This window comes from Penicillium manginii, assembly GCF_028828005.1.
Source record: "Penicillium manginii strain IBT 31320 chromosome Unknown utg000005l:1.0-5665137.0:1.0-5668048.0, whole genome shotgun sequence".
In the NCBI taxonomy this organism is placed as follows: Eukaryota; Fungi; Ascomycota; class Eurotiomycetes; order Eurotiales; family Aspergillaceae; genus Penicillium; species Penicillium manginii.
This window is the reverse complement of record NW_026643106.1, coordinates 1,133,206-1,159,604: the sequence shown is the minus strand read 5'-3', so window position 1 is coordinate 1,159,604 and position 26,399 is coordinate 1,133,206. Positions and strand designations below refer to the sequence as shown.

The 26,399-nt window shown below is 50.7% G+C and overlaps 12 protein-coding genes across 12 annotated transcripts; 6 read left to right on the top strand and 6 right to left on the bottom strand.

Moving 5' to 3' along the window:
• Positions 1-328: 328 nt before the first annotated feature.
• Positions 329-1,897, bottom strand: N7533_006815 (AAA family ATPase VPS4; the record flags this gene model as incomplete). Its single annotated transcript, XM_057103465.1, has 4 exons — positions 329-550; positions 608-1,058; positions 1,110-1,442; positions 1,491-1,897. 4 exons carry the CDS (start codon positions 1,895-1,897, stop codon positions 329-331), a joined length of 1,413 nt encoding a protein of 470 aa, XP_056958422.1.
• A 226-nt stretch (positions 1,898-2,123) lies between these two features.
• N7533_006814 (tubulin-binding prefolding complex subunit YKE2) lies at positions 2,124-2,771 on the top strand (the record flags this gene model as incomplete). The annotated part of the gene is made up of 4 exons (XM_057103464.1): positions 2,124-2,265; positions 2,331-2,526; positions 2,584-2,644; positions 2,709-2,771. Coding segments are annotated over 4 exons (462 nt in total), but the record flags the coding sequence as incomplete, so codon positions are not given.
• Positions 2,772-3,391: 620 nt separating this feature from the next.
• On the bottom strand, positions 3,392-5,129 carry N7533_006813 (phosphoglycerate mutase, 2,3-bisphosphoglycerate-independent; the record flags this gene model as incomplete). Its single annotated transcript, XM_057103463.1, has 4 exons — positions 3,392-3,602; positions 3,659-4,241; positions 4,301-5,038; positions 5,099-5,129. 4 exons carry the CDS (start codon positions 5,127-5,129, stop codon positions 3,392-3,394), a joined length of 1,563 nt encoding a protein of 520 aa, XP_056958420.1.
• A 332-nt stretch (positions 5,130-5,461) lies between these two features.
• Positions 5,462-6,031, top strand: N7533_006812 (mediator of RNA polymerase II transcription subunit 9; the record flags this gene model as incomplete). Its single annotated transcript, XM_057103462.1, has 1 exon — positions 5,462-6,031. The coding sequence occupies one exon, from the start codon at positions 5,462-5,464 to the stop codon at positions 6,029-6,031; it is 570 nt and encodes a 189-aa protein (XP_056958419.1).
• Positions 6,032-6,547: 516 nt separating this feature from the next.
• N7533_006811 (glycine hydroxymethyltransferase SHM2) lies at positions 6,548-8,120 on the top strand (the record flags this gene model as incomplete). The annotated part of the gene is given in 4 exon segments (XM_057103461.1): positions 6,548-6,580; positions 6,646-6,696; positions 6,794-7,129; positions 7,146-8,120. 4 exon segments carry the CDS (start codon positions 6,548-6,550, stop codon positions 8,118-8,120), a joined length of 1,395 nt encoding a protein of 464 aa, XP_056958418.1.
• Positions 8,121-9,089: 969 nt separating this feature from the next.
• On the top strand, positions 9,090-10,201 carry N7533_006810 (AMMECR1 domain-containing protein; the record flags this gene model as incomplete). The annotated part of the gene is made up of 2 exons (XM_057103460.1): positions 9,090-9,667; positions 9,742-10,201. The coding sequence occupies 2 exons, from the start codon at positions 9,090-9,092 to the stop codon at positions 10,199-10,201; spliced, it is 1,038 nt and encodes a 345-aa protein (XP_056958417.1).
• Positions 10,202-10,616: 415 nt separating this feature from the next.
• On the bottom strand, positions 10,617-12,073 carry N7533_006809 (serine/threonine-protein kinase; the record flags this gene model as incomplete). The annotated part of the gene is made up of 4 exons (XM_057103459.1): positions 10,617-11,223; positions 11,295-11,625; positions 11,736-11,826; positions 11,897-12,073. 4 exons carry the CDS (start codon positions 12,071-12,073, stop codon positions 10,617-10,619), a joined length of 1,206 nt encoding a protein of 401 aa, XP_056958416.1.
• A 769-nt stretch (positions 12,074-12,842) lies between these two features.
• N7533_006808 (DNA polymerase epsilon catalytic subunit POL2) lies at positions 12,843-19,650 on the bottom strand (the record flags this gene model as incomplete). The annotated part of the gene is made up of 4 exons (XM_057103458.1): positions 12,843-14,912; positions 14,972-18,789; positions 18,844-18,983; positions 19,040-19,650. 4 exons carry the CDS (start codon positions 19,648-19,650, stop codon positions 12,843-12,845), a joined length of 6,639 nt encoding a protein of 2,212 aa, XP_056958415.1.
• Positions 19,651-20,059: 409 nt separating this feature from the next.
• N7533_006807 (uncharacterized protein) lies at positions 20,060-20,721 on the top strand (the record flags this gene model as incomplete). Its single annotated transcript, XM_057103457.1, has 2 exons — positions 20,060-20,408; positions 20,468-20,721. The coding sequence occupies 2 exons, from the start codon at positions 20,060-20,062 to the stop codon at positions 20,719-20,721; spliced, it is 603 nt and encodes a 200-aa protein (XP_056958414.1).
• Positions 20,722-21,003: 282 nt separating this feature from the next.
• On the bottom strand, positions 21,004-21,834 carry N7533_006806 (uncharacterized protein; the record flags this gene model as incomplete). Its single annotated transcript, XM_057103456.1, has 1 exon — positions 21,004-21,834. The coding sequence occupies one exon, from the start codon at positions 21,832-21,834 to the stop codon at positions 21,004-21,006; it is 831 nt and encodes a 276-aa protein (XP_056958413.1).
• A 523-nt stretch (positions 21,835-22,357) lies between these two features.
• sik1 (snoRNP complex protein NOP56) lies at positions 22,358-24,035 on the bottom strand (the record flags this gene model as incomplete). The annotated part of the gene is made up of 3 exons (XM_057103455.1): positions 22,358-22,618; positions 22,678-23,797; positions 23,872-24,035. 3 exons carry the CDS (start codon positions 24,033-24,035, stop codon positions 22,358-22,360), a joined length of 1,545 nt encoding a protein of 514 aa, XP_056958412.1.
• A 357-nt stretch (positions 24,036-24,392) lies between these two features.
• On the top strand, positions 24,393-26,385 carry N7533_006804 (chaperonin-containing T-complex subunit CCT6; the record flags this gene model as incomplete). The annotated part of the gene is made up of 7 exons (XM_057103454.1): positions 24,393-24,434; positions 24,499-24,593; positions 24,651-24,672; positions 24,745-24,786; positions 24,851-24,871; positions 24,926-25,099; positions 25,162-26,385. 7 exons carry the CDS (start codon positions 24,393-24,395, stop codon positions 26,383-26,385), a joined length of 1,620 nt encoding a protein of 539 aa, XP_056958411.1.
• Between the last annotated feature and the right edge of the window lie 14 nt (positions 26,386-26,399).

Sequence of the window (26,399 nt, the reverse complement as noted above, 5' to 3'; positions counted from 1 at the left end):
GGTAGGGAACAAGCATGTATGTGACTGTTGCTCTTGTTATGATGACAACCCACCAGGATAAAAAAGACATGGATATTTGCTCGATAAACGCCTCGCCGTTGCCAAGGTACTCGAAAACAGTAAAACAAAATCGCTTCCGAACACCAAATTCTTCAGAGACACGAAACCCCAAGCCCCAGCATCCCGTAGCTGGCCAAAACACGGTCTATTCCAAGGCTGACATCCTTTAGTATTCGACGAGAAGAAATGGTGTGCGATGCCTTATCAGTAAATGAGAATGGGATGTTTGCGATGCAACGCGCGAGGCAAGAGGGGACTGCCTCTTTGCTCATGCTCCTTCGCTACCGAACTCCTTCGTCCACTCGGAGTTCCTTGTAAGATCCTCGTTGCTGACTGTTGGCCGGGAATTACGCACAGCCTTAATGAAATCCTTCAGAACCAGAGGGGGCTCGAGAAGCTTCTCGGCTTCCACGTTGAGCCAGGTCATTTCCACTGCGCCGGGATCGCCTGGTGAGCAAGGGGTGACTTTCTCCTCGCCTTCAACAGTCACCTGAGAGGGGAAATGTTAGTGAGATACTTGATTGAAAGGATAAGGGCGATGACAAACCTTCTTATAGTGTGTCGCGGTTTGAATCTTGCGGATGGGTTGCATCAGAGCATCCTGCACAGCAATACTGATATCACTACCGGAGTAGCCCTCACTCATATCGGCTAGTTGCTTGTAGTCCGCTTGTGTCATATGACACGGCGTCGAGCCCACGGCCAGCATGAACATCTTCATCCGTGCATTGATATCAGGCAGACTGATGTGAACTCTGCGCTGGAATCGTCGCCGAATAGCGGCATCCAATTGCCAAGGAATGTTGGTTGCACCCAGAATCAAAACTCCCCTAGAGTCATTTCCCACACCATCCATTTGCACCAGAAGCTCGGTCTTGATACGTCGCGACGCCTCGGATTCACCTTCGCCACGAGGGCCGCACAGCGCATCGACCTCGTCAATGAAGATAATCGCAGGTTTGTTTTCACGGGCCATATTGAAGAGCTGTTTCACAAGTCTAGGGAGGTCAGTCAGTCATATATTTCATGCGCAAAGGCAATGCGCTTACCTTTCACTTTCACCCATCCACTTCGATACCAAGTCACTACTGCTCACACTGAAGAATGTGCTGTTTGCCTCCGTTGCGACAGCTTTGGCAAGATAGGACTTTCCGGTACCCGGGGGGCCATAGAGCAAGATACCCTTCCAGGGTTGTCGCTTTCCAGTAAAAAGATGCGGGAACTTGATCGGGAGGATGACGGCCTCTTTCAGCGCCTCCTTCGCGCTCTCTAAGCCAGCAACGTCCTCCCATTTAACATTCGGTTTGTCAGATAAGATGGCTCCTTGAAGCGCCGAGCGAAGCTTCTTGGATTCCGCGTCCTCGCCGTTATCGTCTTCTTTCCTGTTGAGTGATTTTGGTCAGCGCTGTGTAAAATTGAAAGATGCGTACTTTGAACGGCTCGAATTCAACAGGACGTTCTCCGAGAACGAATAACAATAAGCCTGTAGGTACAGTAGGTGCAAAAGCGCAAAATCAAGGGCGGGGCAAATAACGTACTCGCCCTTCCCACTTCCCTGCGATACTTTGCCATTCGCGCCCACCGCGCTTGGCTTTTTCCCACCGTCCGGCGTTGCAAGATGGTTTTTCAGCTTCTCTGCGCGATCCATATACTCGCCGGCCTTCGCCCGGATCATCTCTTTTGACCGGGGGTTCTTCTCCCACTTGAGAGCCAGCATAAACAACTCCAATGCGGAGTAGTAGAGTTGATAAGCCTTCTCGTACTCGCCATCATTGTCATTCTCGATCGCCTTCTTGACGGTATCGATTGCCCGCCCCAAGAAATCCGTGTTACTCATGCTGGCGGGAGCGAGGTGGTGCCTATCGTCACGTTTCGGAGTTGTGGCAAGTCGATCGCGGAGGGAGAAAGCGGGGAGAGGGGGTTCAAGTACCGGTCTCGGCGTGCGCAGGCAGCGGCTCAACGAAAGGCAGCAGCTGATAGGGGAAATTGACAGGTTGAGAGATTGGACGAAGGGTAAGAATGGCGAACTTCGTTGCGGGGAGTGTGGATGATGGAATTGGAGGGGTGGAAAGTGGAAGGGTGTCGTCGCCGGGCGGAAGTCGATCCACCGGGCTTTCTCCTCTGCCACCTCCCCGCCAACCGTCGCTATGGACGCCCAGAAACAGTTACAGGCACTTTCGGACGAGTTCCAACAGCTGCAGACTGGTATATTCGCCTTGATGATTGTTGTGCTCATTGCTATAAATGATTTCTGACTGTTTCTTCCACAGAGCTCGAGGGTCTAGTCGATGCCCGCCAAAAGCTCGAGTCCCAGCAACAGGAGAACCAGGGCGTCCAGAGTGAATTCGCCCAACTCGATGATGAATCAAATATCTACAAGCTCGTTGGACCGGTGTTATTGAAGCAAGATAAGGCCGAGGCCACCATGGCTGTGAACGGTCGGTTGGAGTTCATTGAGAAGGAAATGTGAGCTATGCCAGCTCCTCTGTTTGCCGCAATTACTCGCTAACCCACCCTCAACAGCAAGCGCATCGAGGGAGAGATTACAGACAAAGAGGAGAAAGGCGAGAAAAAGCGTGCTGAGGTAACGATTGACCTCTTATGACCCAGGCCTTGCCGTTTATGCTAACTTCAATGTCTACAAACAGGTTCTTCAGATCCAGGCTCAGGCTCAGGCCCAGCAGCAGCAGGCCACAGCTGCTTCAGCTTAAATTTTAAAATAATTCGAATGCATACTCCTCGAAAAACAAAATAAAACCCGGAAGGGGACTAGTCAGCTGGATTTGACCATATGATAAGATGAGATGCGCGTGACCTGCCCTAGGGTTCTTGTGTAGTTTGAATGATCTCCATCTGTCGGAAATCCTGCAATATAAGAAATCATTGCCGGCCGTTTGACATAGGTTTGTTTGCAATTCGATTAAATAAACAAGCCACCGGTAGGTCGAGATACGATTGTCATATCTAGACCTCTGGACGGACGATGATTGATGAATGCTCCGATGTGCTATTGTCAATGGACATTGTAGCTATCATTTATCTTGCTATACTAAATCTTTCGACAGAGCTTTCGTACTAGGTATCCGATCTCGGAACTGTGTAGGTTTACCTCCATTGAAACAGTCTGGCTTGAATAGTTATCTATTAAGTTCTTTATTTGAGTGGTGGCGTCCACTATCAAGGTTGGAATTAACTACCTAGGTAGTGGGAAATTTGGCTAACTGCCGAAATGCTGCACCTCTATTCTCTTTTTTATTGCATTAATATTTCAGATATCTGTCATTTATTCATTTCCACAAGCAGACACATTTACGTGAAGCAAATCTAGAATCTATGCCTTGACCAGCAAGCTCTTGCCAGTCATCTCAGCGGGTTGCTCAATGCCCATGGCAGCCAGGACAGTAGGGGCAACATCACCCAGAACACCACCCTCCTTGGCAAGGCTCCAGCCAGCAGGGGCATTGGCCATAACGAAGGGCACCAGGTTGAGAGTGTGAGAGGTCTTAGGAGTACCCTTCTCGTTGAGCATCTCCTCGGCATTTCTATCACGATTGGTTAGTTTTCATGCGGATTTGATAACATTTCGAGGGAGACTCACCCGTGATCGGCAGTAATCATGAGGATATAGTTGTTCTTCACGCAAGCCTCGTAGATCTCACCAATGGCCTTGTCGGTGGCAGCGACACCCTTAATAGCAGCCTCGTAGACACCAGTGTGACCAACCATGTCAGGGGGAGCGAAGTTGTTCATAACGAAGTCGAACTTCTTCTCGCCAAGACGCTCAGCCATCTTGGTGCCGACCTCGGCAGCGCTCATCTTGGGGTCAAGATCGTAGGTAGCCACGCGAGGCGAGGGGATCATGTCACGGATTTCGCCGGGGAACTGCTTCTCGATACCGCCGTTGAAGAAGAAAGTGACGTGAGCGTACTTCTCAGTCTCGGCAATGTGGCATTGCTGCAAGTTCTTCTTGGCCAGCCATTCGGCCAAGACGTTGCCCATTTGTTGAGGAGGGAAGGCGACGGGGAAAGTGTAGTCGGTCTTGTATTGTGTCATGGTGGTAATGGAGATGTTCTTAGGGTAGGGGAAATCGGGTCTGGGGGAGCGGTCATAGTCACCCAGAAGCTGAGTGATCTCACGAACACGATCCGAGCGGTAGTTGAAGAAGAACAGGGTGTCGTTGTCTGATAAGAAGTTAGTAAACGCTTATCAAAGAGCTATATTTGAGATCGTGGGAACTGACCCTGCACACGACGCTCCTTGCCGCCAACAATGATAGGCTTGAGGAATTCATCGGTCTCCTTCTTCTCATAACGGTCCAGAATGGTCTTCAGAGGGTCGGAGCTGTCCTCGCCCTCGCCAGTGACCATACCCTTCATACCAACCTCGACACGCTCCCAGCGCTTGTCGCGGTCCATAATGTAGTAGCGACCAACAACAGTGGCGATGGAACCAATACCAACTTCCTTGATCTTGTTGAGAAGCTGCTCCATGTATAGGGCAGAGCTCTTGGGATCGGTGTCACGACCATCACCAAAGAAGTGGATGAAGACTTCGGGGATCTGCATCTCCTTGGCGACATCAAGCAGAGAGAACAGATGGGTGATGTTGGAGTGAACGCCGCCGTCCGAGACCAGACCGCACAAGTGCAGACGGCCGTTGCCCTCCTTAGCACGAGTGAAGGCCTTGACAATGTTCTCGACCTTGTTCATCTCGCCGTTCTTCATGGTCTGGTCAATGCGGACACTGTCCTGCCACACGACACGACCAGCACCAATGTTAAGGTGACCGACCTCACTGTTACCCATCAGACCCTCGGGAAGACCGACAGCAATGGAGGAGGCTTCCAATCCAGTGTAACCCTGAGCAGTCTTCGAGTTCTTCTCGGCGAAGCCGGACATGAACGGGGTCTCGGCGGCGGCGATAGCATCGCCCTGAGGAGGGGAGTTAGGGCCAGCGATACCCCAACCGTCAATGACGACTGCAAGATGTTGATTAGTCCGGGGTTATTCTGGGGACCTGGGGGGAAAGTCGATCATACTCAAAGCAACTTTTTGGTCGACCGCAGCCATAGTGGGGGTGTATTGTCTTGTAATCACACCTGCAGCACGAATCAATGGCTGAACCGAAAAACCATAATCGTTCAATTTGAGGGGTATGTGGCTTACTTACGGACAGATGATGAGAGGAAGAAGAGAAAGGGGGAGAAAACCGTTTGTAGTCGAAAATTGGCAGGCCGGTGAAGGAGGGGCACAGTTTCCCCCGGTGACGCTTTTGGTTGCTGAGGTCTCCGACGCCCCGACGTCACCTTCCGTTCCGACTCTTCCCTAAACACTTATCCCCGCCGGCTTCTAGTCGTTCTTCACCCTTATACCCTCGGGCTTCGATCTGTCTTAGATCTGCAATGGCTTCTAGATCTCCGGCCGCTGCTACTCCGCTACCCAAGTCCTCGGTTGCGCCCGAGAGTCCTTCCAAGGAGGCGAACACGACTCCGACACCCCAGACTGTTCCTTTCCCTTCACCACAAACATTTGAGATACTCCCACAACTCCATGGAATTCTTCTTCGTTTGCTTTCGCAGAAGACCACAGGAAATGACGCTGTAGGGGGCCCAGAAATTGCAGGCACATCCACAGAGGCACACCCAGATGGCCAGCAACCACCGTCAAACATCCCCGGCGAGGCCAATGACCCTACAGCTTCTCAAGCTGCAGCAGGTGCTCTCGATCCAAATGCCCCTCCGCCACTCGACGTCAAAGATCTCCCAACTGAAACCCACTCGGTCAAAATTCGAATCCAAAAGGCACGGGCGGTGGTAGAAGGACTTCCAGACGTGCAGCGATCTGTCGAGGAGCAACAAGACGAAATTTCTGAGCTTGAGGACCGTGTGGCCCGTTTACGTTCTGTCATTTCAGACTTTGGGACCCGGGCAGGGCAGGACCCGCTGGATCATCCCAGAGTGACAGTGGCTTGAAACTCGTGATGGGTACATAGCCCTACGGATAACAATCGGGGGAAAAATTGGATGCACGCGTCTTCCTAGGTTTTTTCGTTGGAGTTAAGGAATGGAATACCCAAAATGTATTTAGCGATGATCTATTATGGGACATAATGTCCAGGCTTGTCTTGAAGTACCTAGTACATATCGTGCCTCGGAACCGTAAGAAAACTATTCGGTGCAGCTATGTTTTCCGATATCAAGAAGAAAACTAGTAAACCCGAGGCCACTGGCGATTCCTACTACCCAGGTAGCTGTCAAGAAGTTAAAAAACATACAATTTCCCCATCCAAGGACGCTCGCCCCCGATCCGGCCAAAGTCTCCGATATCGTCCACCCGGAAATTCTGCCTGAGGCAACAGTCGATCACTCCGCCCCTCCCCCCCCACCACCCATCTTTTTTTCTTCCCTCTTCTCTTCATTCTATATATCCTCCCATTCTCTCTCCCTTTTCTCAGTTCATCAAAGAGAAGAAAAATAACATCCATCACAATGACTTACGCTCTGTCCGAAGCCCACAAGGCTGTGAGTATTCCATACCGTCCCATAACAAGCAGAGAACGCATCATTGACTCATTCCTTCTATACAGCAAATGCACGATGGCCTCAAGGAGTCCGACCCTGAGATCTCCGCGCTCATGGTACGTGGTAAATTCGATCTAATTGAGCTTCCAATGCCATTATGGCTTGGTCAATTCCTCCCAAGTTAGCTTTACTGACGTTGATTGTCGTCGATAGGAGCTCGAGATTCAGCGTCAGCGTGAGTCAGTCGTCCTGATCGCTTCGGAGAACTTCACCTCCTCCGCTGTCTTCCAGGCCCTTGGTACCCCCATGTCCAACAAGTACTCTGAGGGTTACCCTGGTGCTCGTTACTACGGTGGCAACCAGCACATTGATGCCATTGAGATCACCTGCCAGAACCGTGCTCTGAAGGCCTTCAACCTGGACCCCGCCAAGTGGGGTGTCAACGTCCAGTGCCTGTCTGGCTCCCCTGCCAACCTGCAGGTCTACCAGGCTCTGATGCGCCCTCACGACCGTCTCATGGGTCTTGACCTCCCCCCATGGTGGTCACTTGTCTCACGGTTACCAGACCGCTACCCGCAAGATCTCTGCTGTCTCTACCTACTTCGAGACCTTCCCCTACCGTGTCAACCTTGAGACTGGTATCATCGATTATGACCAGCTCGAGACCAACGCCGAAATGTACCGCCCCAAGTGCCTGGTCGCCGGTACCTCCGCCTACTGCCGTCTGATTGACTACAAGCGTATGCGCCAGATCGCTGACAAGGTCGGCGCCTACCTGATTGTCGATATGGCCCACATCTCGGGTCTTATTGCTGCCGGTGTCATCCCCTCTCCCTTCGAGTACGCTGATGTTGTCACCACCACCACCCACAAGTCCCTCCGTGGTCCCCGTGGTGCCATGATCTTCTTCCGCAAGGGTGTCCGCAGCACTGACAAGGCCGGCAAGGAGGTCCTGTACGACCTTGAGAACCCCATCAACTTCTCCGTCTTCCCTGGTCACCAGGGTGGTCCTCACAACCACACCATCACTGCTCTGGCCGTTGCCCTTAAGCAGGTTGACACTCCTGAGTTCAAGCAGTACCAGGAGCAGGTCATCAAGAACGCCAAGGCCATCGAGAACGAGTTCAAGGCCCTTGGCCACAAGCTCGTCTCTGATGGCACTGACAGCCACATGGTTCTCCTGGACCTGCGCTCCAAGGCCCTCGACGGTGCCCGTGTTGAGGCTGTCCTCGAGCAGATCAACATTGCTTGCAACAAGAACTCCATCCCCGGCGACAAGTCTGCCCTGACCCCCTGCGGTATCCGTATTGGTGCCCCCGCCATGACCACCCGTGGTATGGGCGAGGAGGACTTCAAGCGCATTGCCGATTACATCAACCAGACCATCGACCTGTGCAAGAAGATCCAGAGTGAGCTGCCCAAGGAGGCCAACAAGCTCAAGGACTTCAAGGCCAAGGTCGCCTCCGATACTGTCCCTGAGATCCTGGCTCTCCGCAAGGAGATTGCCGCCTGGGCCAGCACCTTCCCTCTGCCCATCTAAAGTGGTCATTTGACTGCATTATGAAAGGGGGAAGATAATTGTTAGGATATGACAGTCACGAAGAGAGATTCTACATGAGATCTCGCGAGTTCAACATCATCTACGAAAGCGTCGCAAGATGCGAAATATCACACGGTGCGTTTTATGGGGTTTTTTAATACAGGTCTGCTCTTTCAACCTAAGGGACATCTGGGATTTTGGTCATTCTGTTTATTTTTATTTATTTGTTTCCATTTTATGAGCATGTGCAACGAGCAATTTCTTTCCACCTCACCGCTCATTCAACTGCGGGAGGTCCTGGATTCTTCAGGAGACAAAAAAGTTCAACATAATCTGGCGTGTGGGCCTTTGATTTTGCTGTACATCATTCATCCAATCTATTCTTGGAATTCCAATACAATTAAATGCGTGTTTGGACAAACTTTTCATTTCCCAGCAGGTCCTCTGGAAGTACCTCCGTCCTAGTTTTCAAGTACCTTTATTACTGACTCCGCATAGCAAAAGTACTTTGTCTACGCTCTGTAGATACTTTGGACTTGCTTTATGTAATGCTCCCTCACGTGCCAGGCCCCTCCCCAAGTCAAGTTCCACCTTCCACCTTGGAACATCCCCCGCGAGATTTCTTTTACCGTTGCGTCACTCATTCTTCATGCGCTGAAATCACCCTTGTGTCCTTACAGATCACTTTGGTTCTGTCCCGAGCTTTTTCGAGGCGGCTGTTGCTATATTCAAACTCGTTGGCCCCTCCCCCGCTTGTCCTACTGGCTTCGATAAGCAAGTGTCGATCTTATCGTTGCGTCAGACCGTTGCGGATTTCACCCATTGGAAGCCTTCATCTTCCAGGTTGACTAGACTCGCGGAAGTTCCAGGTATCTGAAACGGCGCGACAGTGCAGAAGCCCCATCATCGGAGAGGAAGAGAGAACAGCGGAAGACAACCCTTCATCAAGAGCCCCAAGCCCCCGCAGAGATGGCCAGTGCAGCGCAGTGTTACTATTGTTTCGAAACCTTGTCCGCTTCGTTTGAGAACCGCGAGCCTGCCTCTTTGGCAGCCGTAGAGGCTCTCTGGGAGCAACACGAGCAGTCTAAGAAATTATCAGACCTCGAGGCCCGAGAGGAGGGTACCCTTTCGGATGAGGATGCAGAAGATGATGAAGAGCCATGTCTATCAGAGTCAGCAAATGACGATAATGACAGTGGTGACGCTCAGCGTCTGTCCAAGAGTAATCGGCTTCAGGGCCTTAAACTACGCAGCGTCAATCGTCCGCAGAGTCAAGTTCCCTCCGACTCATCCAGTGCGGCAACCACGCCATCCTCCGCTTCTAACACATCTTCCAATTCTCAATTGTCTAGCTCGACCGCTGTGACGACGCCTGGCTCTCAGTCAGATGTACCTGGGTCCCGAAATCAGTCCACAGATCAGAAATACCCATTATTTGTGACCTGGAATACCATCTCCAGGAGCGGATCCAAGTCCCTACGCGGCTGCATAGGCACCTTCGAAGCCCAAAATCTTCCAGCGGGACTGAAGTCGTATGCAAAGACCTCGTATGTTATTGACTCCCACCACTTGACCTCCCCGCTGTGCTGGCCAATTACCCCTCAACTAACCATGAAAATAGTGCCTTTGAAGACACCCGCTTCGCCCCGATTCCTCGGTCTCTTCTCCCTTCGCTATCCTGCTCATTGACCCTTCTGGGCTCGTTCGAGCCGTGTACCAATGCCATGGACTGGATTCTAGGTACCCACGGTATCCGTATCTCCTTCGTCCACCGCGGCCGGCGCTATGGTGCGACCTACTTACCCGATGTTGCCGTCGAGCAAGGCTGGACAAAGGAAGAGACGATCGAAAGCTTGATGCGGAAGGCTGGGTGGGATGGTGGTGTTGGTAGCGTTGCAAGGAGACTTCTGCGAACCAATACCGGGGGATCAAATGTTGACCAGCCTTGGGAACAAGTCTCGGATTTCCGGACTGTCAAGTATCAAGGACTGAAGGCGAGTGCAAGTTACGCGGACTGGCAAGAATGGCGAAAGTGGGTGCTTTCTTTGGCTGATGGTCCGGAACTGCTTGGTTTAACCTGATCGTGGGGACATCATATCCCAAGGTAGCATTTCCTTGTATTAGATTTTGTTTCGTTTTGCGACACTCATGATTATGACATGACATGATGTTTAATTTGTTGACCTAGAACTATTGTTCGAAAGCATTATGATAACGACCCAATGCAACCAACTCATTCAAATTGAAGTTTAGTTCTAGTATTTTCCCAGGGTTATAAGTTGTAATTTAATAATTTCAGAGAAAGTTGGCTTGCAATCATACTATAATACCACTAATAAGCTGGCCTATTCAATAGTTCCGAGTCATAAATCATGGTCATTGTGTCGTGATATCTAGAGCCGCCAGAAACAGTCCAAATTCAAGCATAAAAAGCAGAATATGTGTGATTTATCAACAAGACAATGTATAGACCTGCATAGCTGCAGCAGATGTCATTTACTTGCCATGACCCCGACTCCATAGTCCGGCCACCATCTCCTTAACTCGACGCTCCTGTTCACGAATTTGGTCCTCCGTCTGACCACGTGCATTCCCCCGACTGTCAATCTGCATAGGACTACTGCCATCATTGGCGGTGGGGGTTTGCTGATGCTGTTCCTCAACAACTTCATTTCCATTAACACGCTCAGGCTTGGGATCGATACTCATTACGCCGTCCATCATGAAGCCGCCACCCTCGCGCAGCTTGTTGATAGCGCGGACGGTATCGATGGCCCGGTGCAGAGTGCGGCGAGCGTTGAAGTTCTTCTTGACAGTGGGCAGAAGATCCTCGCCAGAGCCCTTTCTCGAAGTGTCGTAGGGCGGGCTGATCCAGGGGTGCTGTAGCGCCTCATGGGCGGTCATGCGTCTGGCCGGGTCGATTGTCAAGCAGCGGTTGATGAAGTTGCGGGCTTCTGCCGAGACACCACGCCAGTACTCGAGGGGCGTGAAGGAGTAGTCTGCGGCCAAAATTGCTTGCATCTCCTCGAGGTTCGAGTCTCGATCAAAAGGTGTATAACCACAGAGAAGGAAGTATGTAATTACACCAATGGCCCAAATGTCACTGCGAAGGAAGAAGTTGTTTGTCAGTAAAAAGATGGCGACCAATTTCGGGATTGTCCTCAAAGAACTCACACTGGCTTTCCGTGACCACTCTTCTTGAAGATTTCTGGAGCCATGTAGCCAGGTGTGCCGCAAGTTGTTGTCAAAACATGGAATTGCTCTTCATCCATGATTCTAGATAATCCAAAATCGGCAATCAAAAGATCGGCATTATCTTCGGGGGTTCGGAAAAGTAGGTTCTCAGGCTTCAAATCACGGTGGACAATACCGTGATCATGCAGATATGCGACGGCCGACAGAACTGCCCGAATGAGATCGGCAGCATCGGACTCGTAATAGCTGCCTTTGCGACAAATGCGATCGAAAAGTTCTCCGCCAAGAGCCAGGTCTGTCACGAGATATACTAAGGTGCAACAATGATCAGCATATATATACTAATAATCAGTAATCGAGGATGTACTCCGTAGGGGAGAAAGACTCCAACTCCAAATCGCGGGGCAAAAAAACACATACGGTTGTTCATGGTCTCGAAATAGTCCACTAGCGTCAGAATATTCTGATGGCCCATGGACACTTTCTTCAGCACCGCGATCTCATTGCGGACCTATTCGTATGTCCCAAATCAACATGGTCAGCCTTTAGCGCTCTGCTGTGCTAAAATACGAGCTTCCTACCATGTGCTCACGCCCCGCCATGAGGCGCTTGTTGATGACCTTGGCGGCATAATAGCGACCGGTGTCGATATGGACGCACTCCTTCACGACCGAGTAGGAGCCAGCTCCCAAAGTCTTTCCTGTCTTGTAGCGACAAGGCTGGACTTGTGTTCGCTGGCCGCTCGGAGGTTGCGCCATGAGGTGCGGAGTGCGCGGGGATAAGAATGCAAGTCGGATGGGGCGTAGGGGGGTGGAGGAGACGAGGTTCGCAAGTGCGTGAGGGCGAGTGATGAACAAATGTACGTTCTGACAAGGAGTATATATGTGCACGGCGCTGGTATGTACCTGTCGTGAACAAGAGTCAGCCTCACGCGGTGCGATGTGCTACGGGGGCGCTCGCATGTGCGGCGAGTTTCAGCCCCGCCATGGTTGCGCCGGGGTACCAACAGATGGGTGATTCAGCCGAGAAAGTTGACAGGTGGGGTTCAACTTGCCAGTGGTGACGAAGAAGGGAAAAGGAGAGGAGTGCAGGAGTGAAATGGAAATGGAGGGATTGAGTTCGATGGGGAAGTGTCCAGACTCTCCGTCCCGATTATTGGGGGCCTTCGGATCGACAGATCACCGTGGCCATCCTTGGCTGCTAGTTAACAAACTAATAATACTAGTAACGTCAAGTTGAAACAATTGCCCTTGTCGCGTGAATAATATAAGATATATTAGTTGATACTACAGGAGCAACATCAGGTGAAGTTAACCAACAGGTGTTAAAATTATTCAATAGAAATGCATATGCAAGAGCCAGACAACACCAACTGCCATGCAGAAGAACAATTAAAGATAAACCAACCCAACCCCCCAAAAATAAAAAATAAATAACTCCGTTCAATGCGCCTCGGAACAACATGAATCAACATCCAAATAACAGATGGAAAACGTCAGACGCAAAGAAAAAAAAGAGACAAGATCATCACATTTGGGCAAGGACACCCTCAACAACATCAGTGAGCAGCTGCAGGCTATGGAACTTGGCCACACTCTGCAACACTCGTAATTTCTTTTCCATTTCTTTTCGATCGATCGTTGAGGCCCATGTTCCACTGCAGGAACAGTGCTCGGAGAACTCGCTCATTTTGAGAGTCTTGCACTTGGAACACTTCAGATCCTGTGTCTGCCACTCCACAATGAGACCTTGCACCTGACCAATCATCACCTCCTCTTGTGCCAGGCGATCATATTCGGTTTGACAGAAGGGACAGCGCCACGGTTTTGGGGTCTTTGCGTCCGAGCCAGGGTCTGGGAGAACGTCCTCGTCACGACAGAGGTCGAGATCACGGATGAGACAGCACGCGTTACAGGTGAGCTCTTGGAGTTTCAGGTTGGCACTAGGGTTTTCGAAGCGACCTTCCTTACTGAACTCACGGACTTCGAAGAGAGCAAGCAGTTCGCGGCGGAGCAGGCGGGACTCGAGCGTTGTTGTCTTGGATAGACTTAGGACCTGCATGAGTAGCTTCACCAGTTCCAACGCCGGGTTGCGCTTGTGGCCCTTGGGATCGTCCAGAACACCAGGAAGAACAGGGAAAGCATAATCGGACGCAAGCTCGGGGTGAAGCATCTCGTCGCGCTGGCGGCGAATAAGACCGGTTATCTGTTTCTTCAGCGGCTTCGAGAAACGATCGGCCAGAACAGCAGAGAGCTCTTCGCTGTCCTTATCAGTCGGTTGGGTAATGGGAATCTGCGTCAAGCGAGGAGTGGATGATATCTCGGCATCCTGAAGGTCAGGTCGTTTCAATGTGTGCATCAGCTCGATATACTCAATAACCCAATCATGGAAAATGGTCTGCATGGGCGTCGGTAAGAACCGGCTGAGTTGCCAATGCATGACGGTCTCAAGCTCTTGGTGTTCGGCCTCGACCACTTCCCGGCAGCCCTTTCCACCATAGTTGTACTCATCATACCAGACCAGGTAATCCCAGTATTCCTTGATTTCGAGATCGATGAAGTGGAATGAAGGATTTCCTCGGATAGACTTCAAGACATATTGGCTGTAGGCGTAGGCGTTACCGACCTCAGTCTTGGTCGTTTGGAGGAGAAGGCGGGTAGGGCTGGCGAAAATAACGTTCGAGCCAACTCGTCTAAACTCGGCCATCAACCTCTGGAAAGACTTTCGAGAAAGCAAGCGGACATAGTTGTGCAAAGAACGGTCATAAAGGCACGATACTGGGCTCTCCACCCATCGGATCAAGTGTTGAACCATGATGTCGGCCATACTATTACCGGCACAAGCCTCCGTCCACCAGTGTTTGACCATTTCTCGCAACACAACAGCACCCGCAGATGCAAACGCCTTTTCAGAGTAAAGCACACCCGAGTCATCTGCAGCACCCCCGGAAGGAGCTAGAAGGCTATCGGTGCCACCTTCCATTTCGTTGACGATCGAGGAAGTGAGGATTGTGTTAATAGCAAGGTTTCGAATGTCCAACTCGATGCAAACAGTCGTGTACGCACTTGGTGCATTCGCAGATGGCATATTTACCTTCTCTAGCGATCCCATAACGTCATCCTTTTCATACCCAGCATGATCTGGCCGCGGCCCGTGAGACCACCAGAGAACAACGTTGCTTTTTTGAAGTCGTCGGGCATATGAGATATCGATCAAGTATCGAGGGTCATCAGTTTCAAGGTTGCAGAGAGGGACATCGCCATAGCGGGCAAGCATGGTTAGATGCTGTATCCACGCAGACAAGTATAGGTAGTGTGTGACGAGTCGCCTGCCGATGAATGCCTGCCATCCAAGCGGGGGCAGATCCATGTCTGAGATTTCGGGCTTCACAGAAAGGACGGGGTATTCTTTTAGAATAGGGATGTCATGACACAGCCGATCTCTCTGCTGGGACTGGATGACTAAAACAGCCGGTTGACTCTCGTCGGCTCGAAGCTTCTTGACCAAATCTCCAACTTCGAGATACGCCTTCCTCCTGGTCATCACTTGAGTCGTCTTGAAGTGAATCTTGTCCTGATACTCGAAAGCATTCAACGACTCGTCCCTGTGGCGTCCTGCATCTTCCGAGAAAGCAGTTCTGAGTATATTTTATCAACGTTTGGAAGGCCTTGAACATCCCTGGTGCGATTGAGGATGACGATGTATGCCTCCTTCTTGGTTGTTGAAAAGAGGGCAAAGACCTGTCTATCACCAGAGGCAACGTGGTACAGGTAATGGTATGCCAAGGGTGAGTCCAACAAGTAAGGTTGATCGGAAGAAGCATGAAGCAGATTGGAGAGATCAAAGCCACGGTCTAGACCATCACCAAGGACACCACGTTGCTCTTCATCGAAGGTGCAGTGACTTCCCAATTTGAGCACTGCTCGAATACTGGCAGGGATATTTCGCTCATAGACACCCTCGATACTGGGATGCTGGAACAAAGCGTCCATTTTCTCCGCCTCTTCTAGGAACACATCCTCCGATAGAGAGAGCTTAAACAGATGGACCGAGGGATGGCCGTTTGGTAGGGTGTGGTTGACCTTTTCAACTTCACAGTCGGGAACCTCAATATCAGGAAGGGATTCACGTTTCAGATTCACAAAGAATTGCCGAGGAACCTTCACATTGAGTGCTTGAATCTTTTGGTCAATGAGTACGAAAGCTCGGACAATTCCCGGTCGACCTGTCTCGCAGAGCTGAATAACCTGCCAAGTGCTGATGTATAGCATCTGGGCCTGGTTTCGGAAGAAATTGCTCAAGGAGTCAGAGGCAGCGCTGGGGCGCTCACCGAAAAGCTGGCGACGGCGAATACGGGCTTGCTTCTGGATCTTCCACTTCTGCTTCTGGTACTTGAGAAACCCTTCATAGTCGTCCAAGATAGAAGGCATGACGGCCGGGAGGCTGGCGAAAGGATCAAGGGAAGTTTTAGGAATCCCTTCAGGGTGTTTCCTTTTCTGGGAGACTTTTGCCTCGGGGGATGATATAAGCTTCTGAGTTGACTGTGCGATAGCTTGGTCCATGTCCCCGGCATGTTGAACTCGATGGTCCAAGATATTGGTAGATATGCTGGAAAGAGGAGGCTTATCCGATTTAACAAATAGGTCGGTCATCTTCTTTTGCTTGAATTTATCGTCCTTGATGTTGATTCGACGTTGCAACCAATCAGGATGGGCAACACGAGGCACCGGATTGCGTAGCTTTTGGAGAGCAGCTGGAATTGTGATGAGCTTTTGCACCACCGAGCCGAGACGCTCAATGTAGTAGTTCCAGTCAATGATATTCCGAGGATCCATGTCACCAGGATCATCCTTGAGCCACTTTCGCAGGAAGAATCGTCTCACATTCTCTTCCGCTGAGAAGATGGTGACTGGGATGGCTCTTTCCGTGACGGGTGTGTTTCTTGGTCTTGCAGAGATGATGTACTTGCAGTTCAGACCCTTATCCTTCACCATCTGCTCTCCCAGGAATTCCGCTAAACGTTTGGCTGTCGTGATGGATGTCGACTTCTGGTTGCCGTACTCTTCTAGGGGCTTCGTCATACTTCGGTTTTCCGAAATGAGGTCAATTAGCTCTTCATCAGCCAACGTCGCACCATGCTCAAAAAGTACGTCCAACCACCGATCGGCGACACGAGAAACCGCAGCATAAGTCTCTGCAAGGTTGCTTCCCTCTAGGAAGAACTTGAAGATCTGGGTCTGGAAAATCTTGATCAATTTCAACTCTCCTCTGCGCTTGACCTCGAAACCTTTCAATTCAGCTAGGGAACCGTCGTGGTTGAAAACCGCATATCGCTTCTTCAAGTTCTTATCTTCCTCCTTTGAAGTTGGAAGAATCATGGCCCTGTAAGGTCCGTCGACTTCGAAGAAGATAGAGTTCTCGCTGTAAGTTTTGTATTTGTGGGTGGATGTGTCAACAAGAGACTGGTACTGGTGATTGGTGTATTTCGCGTGAACAAGGTGGTTCAGCATGACGCAGGGGTACGAAATACCGAGCTTCTTCCCATTTTTGAGTGTGAAGGAAAAGTTTTCGGGAAAGCTTCCTGGAAGCATGCACCAAATACCATCGGTATCCAATTCCAAGGGTCGGCCTATGCGCTCAACGAGCTCCCGAGCCATCTGGATGATATGGGCACCCGTCAAACAAGTAACACCGGCCATCTCCATGGAATACCATCGAGAACCCTTCCGCATGACATAACCGTAGAAACTGTTCAAAATGACCTTATGGGCGAGTTGTAGAGAGTCAAATAAGATAATCATCTTCTTCGCTTCGTCGATCTCAGCTGCAGAGGCTCCAGAAGATACCAAAGAGTCGGTCTTATTCTTCCAAACCTTTTGCTGGCCTTTGAAATCATAACGTCGATCACGGAAGCTGCGCACCGTATCGACGTAGAAAGGATTTTCTCGCTGGCAGATAATCGCTTCTCGCACCATAGTCTTGCTGTCGTGGATCTTATGGTAGATCTTTTTGCTGTAGTCTTGTAGCCGTTTCTTCACGATGCCTGCTTGTTCCTCAATGCTGAGTTCTGCGAAGGACCGCATCAGCCCGTTCTTGTTTCGGCTGGGGAACCTTTCATTCCCAATCGCACGCTTGATCATGTTGTACTCATCGCGTTTGGCTGGCAAGAATTCACCGCGCCAGGCCCACGGCATTCGTCGATCGCAAGTTTTTCCAGGGCGATTGAAATCGCAAGCCGCACAGTTTGAGTCGTCGATCATGGAATCCGGTTGCAAACGGTTGGTAATCATGATATTGGGATACATGGAAGCGACATCCAAATGATAAATGAAAGGCACTTCGTTGCGATTCGGATTATTCCTCAGTTCGAGCAGTTTCTCTGCGATTTGAGCCCTGACTTCATCATAATTTGCAACATCTTCCATGGACTTCTTTTCTTCCACTTCAATACTGAACTTGAGGGCATGGTCAAGATCCTTCAGAAGCTCGTCGATGGCTGCTGGATCGACTGTGAAAGAGACAGGAATGTCACTTCGGAAAACACCTGCCTCAATACTTTCGACGTGTCCACCCACATAGGTTTGGGACTCGAGCAAGTGACCTTCGTAGAAAGACTCATGGGGATCTTTGTGCTTGTTTGGAAGAACAATTTCGTTCTGGTAGGCTTGTACCATGAGCAGCATCTCACACAAAGTTCCAGTTCCCTTGCGTAGGGTGTCGTCAGGATTGAGAGGAATGACGGTGCACAGAGAGAAAATGAAAGGATGCACATATTTCATGTACAGGTAGTATGTTGCAACAGCGTCGGAAACTGAATATTCCGCAAGAGTTTGGGGCCGCTCACTCGCATAGGGGGTCATGAGTTCTGGATCAAGTTCGTCTGGATCGTATCCAAGTTTCGCGACCGTCACGGCCTTCAGGCCACGACTTCCTTGGGGAAGATAACTGTCACGATTGACCCATGCGAAGCAATCCATATGAACACAGTTGTCAGCCTGGTAGATGTCTTCGCTGTTCTTCCTGAACCCGATTTCCATGTACATATCGATTCCATTGACGCTAGATCTCGCTTCGACGAAAGGCCAATCGAAAAAGTCACCGTTGTATGTAGCAATGACAGTGGGTTTGGCGATCTTGATATGCTCAAAGAAACGCTCCAATACCCCCCTTTCATTTGGCTCGTTGAAGATGATGAAGGGGCCACTGTATTCTGGCTTCGGTGTGTATTCGAAATCATTGATGTCCTCGGAGACGATCTCTCGGTTTGTAATGAGGAACCCTTGTCCGTCAATCATATATGAAATCATCATAATCTGATCGATGACGGCGTCGGGGAATTTGAGGGGGAGCTTGGTGGTTTCGATATCGAAGGCGAGGACAACAGGATCTGCACGTTGAAGTCGTTCTTCCAAACAAGTCAACTCTATCACACCATGCTTTGCTTCAACATTATACCACTTTCCAATTCGAATGTCTGAAATGCGTTAGTCAATCCAAAGGCACACATGAACGAAGCAGGAGCACAAACCCTTGTCGATCGACACTCGAACGTGATACGGAACATCATATTCTCTAATATCAACTATAAAATCACTCGCTTGTATGTTGCCGTTAGGTCGTTGCTCATTAAGTATTTCGTCGTCAAAAAGATCGAAGCCTGTAGCCGCACTATCGAAAATTATCAACACAAAATCAACCTTTTCCATACCGAGAAACATTCATACCTAGACATCTCCACATATGCGTCCATCATTGTGGAGTTTTTCTTGTTCTTCTCCGCTAGTGGAAGAATTGCTCTCCGAACCTCCAGTAGGTTGCCGACATTAGCGAAGTTCAATCGGAGGAAAGTCCTTCGGTGGCCGAGAAGGTGATTGGGGAGGTCCAAATCTTCCTTGTCGATGCGCTTGAAGCTTTTGATCAAACCCTCAAAGGATCTCCGGCACCACTCCTCAACCTCCATCTCAAAGCCTTTTTTGACCGCAAGAAGAAAGTACGGGTCATATTCCACAGTGGCTTTGAAACTACCCCCATCATCTTGAAGAAAGTAATAATCGACACCAGCACGACCTCCCTGCACATTTGAGTCCTCTATAGTCGTGCTGTGCATGTTGATAAGCCATCCTGCTCTTGTCTCGCCGGATTCGAATCGTGGGAAGCCGAGGGTTTCATCGATGCTGTTGGCCAAACGGATGGCCTCGAATTTCTCATCCTGTGAAGTTGCTTCGGTAGATCGTAGGGCTCCGAATTCGACAGTCTTGGTCCGTCTTGGATTGGATGAGGCCGCGCCTGATCGAAACTTATTGTTCCCATACTTGCTGGGCTTTCGTGTAGGCATTGCGACCCTTTTTTTTTTTGCCCGGCCGGGCTTCTCAAAGTAGGGCTGGCAGGGGACAGAACGTTAAGGGCATGGAAAATTCGGTAATGATTCGAGACAGGAAATCGAGAATCGGATGATCGAGAAGACGTGAGGTGACAGGGTTGGAGAGAGAGGCGTGTTGCTATGACGGATATGCCTTCCAGAGGGACCAGGCAATGCGCTCGCAAGTCCAGCCGATCTAAATCGCGATTACTCGACGCGTCCGCGCCCGCGCCAGAGCGCGCGAGGATTAGTCATCTCATTCGATCCGGAATAACTATCCCAAAGAGATTACCCCATCGGAATATCTTCATCTTATGCCCGGCCGATTTCATGGGCCGATTTGAGTCGAAGGTCAATCTACAAATCTACTGTTCACCCCGCAAGAATGGCAGACGATTCGAGGGAGCCAGGTCCTACACAGGAGCCCGGCAGTCATCTCCCAGCTAGCACTCCCTCCACCGATCCGAAGAAACCAAAACACGAATTCCCCCAGTCACAAGTCGGAAAGTTATGGGACGCCTTTGGCAACCCCGAGGAACCTCTCAATGCGCTCGCAAATGCGTCCTACAAACCACCGGGAAAGAACCGTGAAGATGTCTCCTACTCAGAAGTTATCGGCTCATTCTCGGCTTCTGAGCTTTCGACCTTCCACAAAGCCCCATGTGCTCGAGAGTCATTATTGACCGGAATTGGAGCCGGGTTTGGAATTGGTGGAATGCGAGCTGTATTCGGCGGTACGACCATTCGTGGTAGATGCCCGATATGTGAACAATCAACTAATAATCATATCTAGGGATGCGTTCGTTGTGGTCGGCCGGCAATTGGGCCGTCGGGATATTCGCCATCAGCTCTCTCGCCTCTTATGAGATCTGTCGACGGCGCCGAATCGAAGAACTGCACGGCATGACAGAAGCGGTTGGCTTGATGAAACAAGTCAAGGAAAAGAAACAACAGGAAAAGGAAAAGGCAGCCGCCGCGGCAGCGCAACGCGCCGAGGAGGAAAGACGCAAGAGTTGGACGAACCTTTCCAACTACAAATTCTGGTAGGGCTACTCAAGCCTCAAGTCGGAGTCAAAACGCCGTTGTCTGGATGTGTTCAAAAGACAATATATTTCAATTCTGTGCTAGGGTGGTTGGCATCATATCGTCAAGTCATCTCTGTGTATTATAGCTCTCAAATGTCCATATTGCTGGCCAAATCAATAGATCATGCAAAAATTCCCCTCCCATAACGCCTTAATCGATTGTACCGACGTAATGCGATCCCCCAAAATATAACTGCGAACCGGCTGTAGGTAAATGGCAGATAAGATGATATTTGTGTCCAGCTCATATGTCGAACTTGACTCGTTTTTGAATGGCGCCATTGTGTATACCTCGAATTGTGTCGAGATTCATGTCGTCATTCCTCCTTTCCCGTCGCTTTTCGCGAGCCTCCCGAGCTTCTCGGGTTTTCCATTCAGAAACTTGCCTTTGTCGCTTTTGGGAACGCGCCCAAGCCATTGCTGCTGTTGGTTTAAATCCAACTCCATTTATTCCGTAACCATCGTCAGTCGGATCCGACGGGTCGTGTCCAGTAATTTCATCATCATGCCACGTGAACGGGTCTTCTAAGTTGGCCTCTGTAAGTGGAGGAGAGAATCGTTGTTTGCGAGAAATTGAAGGCGAACCACGCTCTTGCTGCTTGCTGGGTGATGACGGAGACCTTCTCTTTGAAGGCGACTTTGTAGGTGTTGCCGGCAACTTGTCCTTCGTATCTGATATAGCTACTGGAAGCTGTTGGTGGTCTTGTATATGGTTGGATTCGTCGCTGCTGGGTGGCAGGGCTTCAGGCATAGTCTTCAACTCGTTTTGACACCCCACGCCGCATGGCTCCTCGGATGACAGCTTGTTCTGTTCTGTTTTCTCGTGGTTCGGATTGCCTGGGGACACTTGGCCCGACAGACGCTCTCCCCGAATCGCTAGTTTTCCGAACCGCCCCGCCACCGCCGCGCGAGGACTTTGTCGCCCTAGCTCGGAATCCTCACGTAGTCGAGCGTCCTGGAAACTCGCAGCCGAAGCTGTTGATATTGGTGATGCCGATGGACTGTAGAAATCTGACTCGGAAGGCTCTCGCTTGCGCTTAGGCGAGTAGTAACTAGGGATTTCCGTCGGCATCATCGCGGGGCTTAGCTTAGGGCGCGGCCAAAATTGTGGGGGCTTCGCAACGGATCAGCCCTAAAGATATCGTGTATATGAAAGTGCACTGTCAATCCAGGCCCCGTTTACCGATTAGTGAGGGCCGGGGAGTCCATGGTACAGAACTGCTCATCAAGAGTGCGGAGAGAGAGTAAGGTGAGGGGCTCGGCCATTGGACGCTCGGCTGGTTCTGCGATGCGGGAGCCAATCGATGGGTCAGTGACGCTGCAACTTTGAAGTGACTGTGCAATCCTTGGGTCAGGGGAAAGAAAATTCTCTTTACGCAATTAGTACAGGGCAGGTAGTATCCAGGTTCTTCGAGTGGTAACAGATTTATATTATCAGATAAAAGATCACGAGATAGAGCAAATCTTATTGCCGTGTAGAATGGCCTAAATCGAATAATTTACAGATCCCCGAGCCCATCGAGTCGTGAACAAGATCAAACATAGAAAGAAAAACCCAACGCCATGACAAAAGACTCCCAGTTTCAAGAAAAGCGCTTTTAAGACTTGTGCTTCTTCTTCGAAGATTCTCCATCATCACCGTGCTTGCGCTTCTTCTTCTTCTCGGACTCACCCTCGCCGACATCCGACTTGCGCTTCTTCTTCTTCTCGCTCTTGTCAGCCTTCTCGCTCTTCTTCTCCTTCTTCTCCTTCTTGTCCTTCTTCTCCTTCTTCTCCTTCTTGTCAGCATCCTCCATCTCCTCGTCGCTGCCATCAACGTCGACATCAATGCCAGCAAGGACGGCATCCATGGCGGATTTCTGTTATATCGGGTTAGCATCCTATCTATAATGTTCAATTTTTGATAGTCTAGACATACCATAGCAACCTCGTTCTTAGTGGGCGCAGCACCGGTGGCGTAGAAGTCCAGACGCTCCTCAACTTGCTGCTTGAGAGCCTCACCAAACTTAGTGGTGGGGGCCTCAGAGAAGTTGTCGATACGAGAAGCAATAGAGCACTTGTTGGCGAGGAATCGAGAGATGCGACCCTTGTTCTTGGGACCGGCACGGCCAATGAAAGAAGAGTGGTACAGCAAACCATACTTGGGGGTGTTACCCTTGGTCTTCAGAGCACGGAAAAGAGCCTTCTCAGCACCGAGAATCTGGACGGTGGAGGCAGGGTACTTGGACAGGTTGGTCAAGCTACCAGCGTGCGAGATCAGACGAGCACCGACGACCTCACCAATCAGCGCAGCCAGGTTGGGGGCGACAACGCTCATCTTGGAGACCAGGTATTGGTAAAGCTCCTTGCGGTACTTAGCAAGGCTGACAACACGCTCGGCAAAGGCAATGACGTTCTCCATGTCGGATTCACCGATCTCCTGGCCCATACTGTGCTTGGCGGCATCGATGACGCTCTGGGCAATATCCTTGTCATCCTCCACGAGAGCGGCAATGTCGTGCAGGTGATCATCATTCAAGTTCTTCTTGTCCTTGACGAAGAGTGCGATCTGGGCGTAACGCTGGTTGTCCGAGACAATCTTGTACAGTTCGGGGAAGTGCCACGAGTACCACTCACGAACACGCATGGAGAAGGTGTTAATGGCCTTGTCAAGTTGGTCAAGGATGGCGATGGCCTGAATGATGTGGTTGTCGTCACGTTGGACGGAGAACTTGACCTTAGCGCGGGAGTAGGCGTGACCCAGACCAAGCTGGGCGGTATCCATGTCGCCCTCGCGGAGCTGGTTCAGCAGCTTGGCGAAGTGCAGACGGATGCCACGGAGAAGATCCTGGACAACCTCGCTGGTGTCACCGGTTTCACACTCCACGAAGGAGAAGGCGGACTTGATGCTACCGGCGAGACCCTTGTCGCAAAGGCCGAGAGTGACCTTGCCCTTCTTGTTGGGCTTGGGGAGGTTCAGTTCGAGGAAAGAAACCAGAGTCTCTGAGGCAACACCTTCAGAGATATCGTTGATTTCACCGAGAGCCTGCTTGTTGTTTCTAGTGGGCGTTAGTAAAATGATTTTCATCGGATGGAAAATTCACATCCTAGCGACTCGGCGCGCAAAACGTACTCGAAAGGCAGGAAACTAGCGAGTTCAACCATCTTGCCGAACTTGGCAAGGTCATTGACACCAGATTGAACCTCCTTCAGGCTATTGCCCACAATATCACCCTTCATGGTGTTCTTGAAGAGCGAGTAGCCCATAGGGCTCTCGAAGAGAAGAAAGTCGGCCATTGTGTTAATCCAGGGCCCAGGTCGAGCGCAAAATTTGACCGGGTTATGTTTTCAGCGACGGACGCCCAGGAAGAATCACTATTGCGATTCGGGGTGGATTGCTGGAACGGACGTTTTTCGTTAGGGCGGAAAGGCCTTTCAGAGATGAAGTTCGAAATCCGAGAGGGAGCTCTTTTTTTTCGCCGCTAGTGCGAATCGGTCGTGTGGGCTTTTTGCCAAAATTCCTCACCGCTCTCATCCTCGCCGCCGACCAACGCGGGCATCCAAACTCCTGTGAGCCAACCAGCTCCCCCTATACCATTATCTGTTCTTTTCTATTGGATTGAGCTCTTGTTCACTCCTTTTTAATCTACAGATATGTCGGCAACCCAGCTGCTGAACCCCAAGGCCGAGTCCCGGGTATGTATTGATACCCCCTCTGCCAGACTGACCCCTCAATGGCCCGCACTAACATTTTATCTAGCGGCGAGGAGAGGCCCTCAAGGTTAACATTGCTGCTGGAGAAGGTCTTCAAGATGTTCTCAAGTCCAACCTGGGTCCCTCGGGTACCCTGAAGATGTGAGTAAAATTCCCTGTTGCGAAAATTGACCGTAATCAAGCTAACAAGATTTCTAGGCTGGTCGACGGTTCAGGCGGAGTACGCTCGATATCTCCCTTCCCTCTATAACCCCTCATTGCGATCATTCTAACATGGAGTCCTTCCAAATAGATCAAATTGACAAAGGATGGAAATGTTTTGCTGCGTGAAATGGTTCGTTGAGATCTTGGGAATCCCCCACAAGGCCACACCGAACACTGTTGCTAACATTTTGCAGCAAATCCAAAACCCCACAGCTGTAAGACGACATTGCCTCGAACGACCCCTCGAATCTCGCTGATAAATTTGAAAGGTCATGATCGCCCGTGCGGCGACAGCACAAGATGATATCACTGGTGATGGCACAACGTCGGTTGTGCTCCTGGTGGGAGAGCTCCTGAAGCAGGCGGATCGTCATATCACAGAGGGACTACACCCCCGAGTGATCACTGATGGTTACGAGATTGCCAAGGATGAGACCTTGAAGGTATTTTTTCCAAAATAGACAGAGGTGATTAGTGCTCGGATCTAACTCTTTGACTCCCCCAGTTCCTTGACCAGTTCAAGCTCGAGCGTACCGTCGACCGCGAGCTGCTCCTTTCCGTCGCTCGTACTTCCCTTTCCACCAAGTTGAACCATGCCCTGGCTGAGAAGCTCACCCCTGATATCGTTGACGCCGTTCTCGCCATCCACCGAGCCCCCGAAAAGCCTGACTTGCACATGATTGAGATCATGACGATGCAACACCGCACATCATCCGAAACCCGCCTGATCCGCGGTCTCGCTCTGGATCACGGTGCCCGTCACCCGGATATGCCCAAGCGTGTGGAGAATGCGTTCATCCTGACATTGAACGTCAGTCTTGAGTACGAGAAGTCCGAGATCAACTCTGGATTTTACTACTCTTCTGCCGAGCAGAGAGACAAGCTGGTGGAGAGCGAACGCAAGTTTGTCGATGCTAAGCTGCAGAAGATTGTGGATCTTAAGAAGCAGGTGTGCGGCAATGACCCCAAGAAGGGCTTCGTTGTCATCAACCAGAAGGGTATTGATCCCCTCAGCTTGGACATTCTGGTCAAGAACGGCATCATGGCTCTCCGAAGAGCCAAGCGTAGAAACATGGAGCGTCTGCAGCTGGTGTGTGGAGGTACTGCTCAGAACAGTGTTGAGGAAATGACCCCGGATGTGCTTGGCTGGGCAGGTCTGGTTTATGAGCACCAGCTTGGTGAGGAGAAGTTCACATTCGTCGAGGAGGTCAAGGATCCCAAGTCCGTGACTATTCTCATCAAGGGCCCCAACCAACACACCATTGCTCAGGTTAAGGATGCCGTGCGTGATGGTCTTCGCTCTGTCTACAACTCGATTGTTGACGGCTGCGTGATCCCTGGGGCCGGTGCCTTCCAGGTTGCTTGTGCTGACCACCTGAAATCGGAGGTCCTGCGCAACACCAAGGGCAAGGCCAAGTGGGGTGTTGAGGCGTTCGCTGATGCTCTTTTGGTCATTCCCAAGACTCTGGCTGCCAACGCCGGCCACGACATCCAGGACTCTCTCGCTGCCATGCAGTACGAGCGTAAGGATGGTAACATTGTCGGTCTGGACTTGAACACTGGCGAGCCTATGGATCCCGTGCAAGAGGGTGTCTTCGACTCCTACCGGGTGCTTCGCAACTGCATCGCTTCCAGCACTGGTATCGCGTCTAACCTTCTTCTGTGTGATGAACTGCTGAAGGCTCGCCAGATGAGTAAGGCTAGCGGCCCTGGCGGCATGGAGGAGTAATGCATTCAATGACG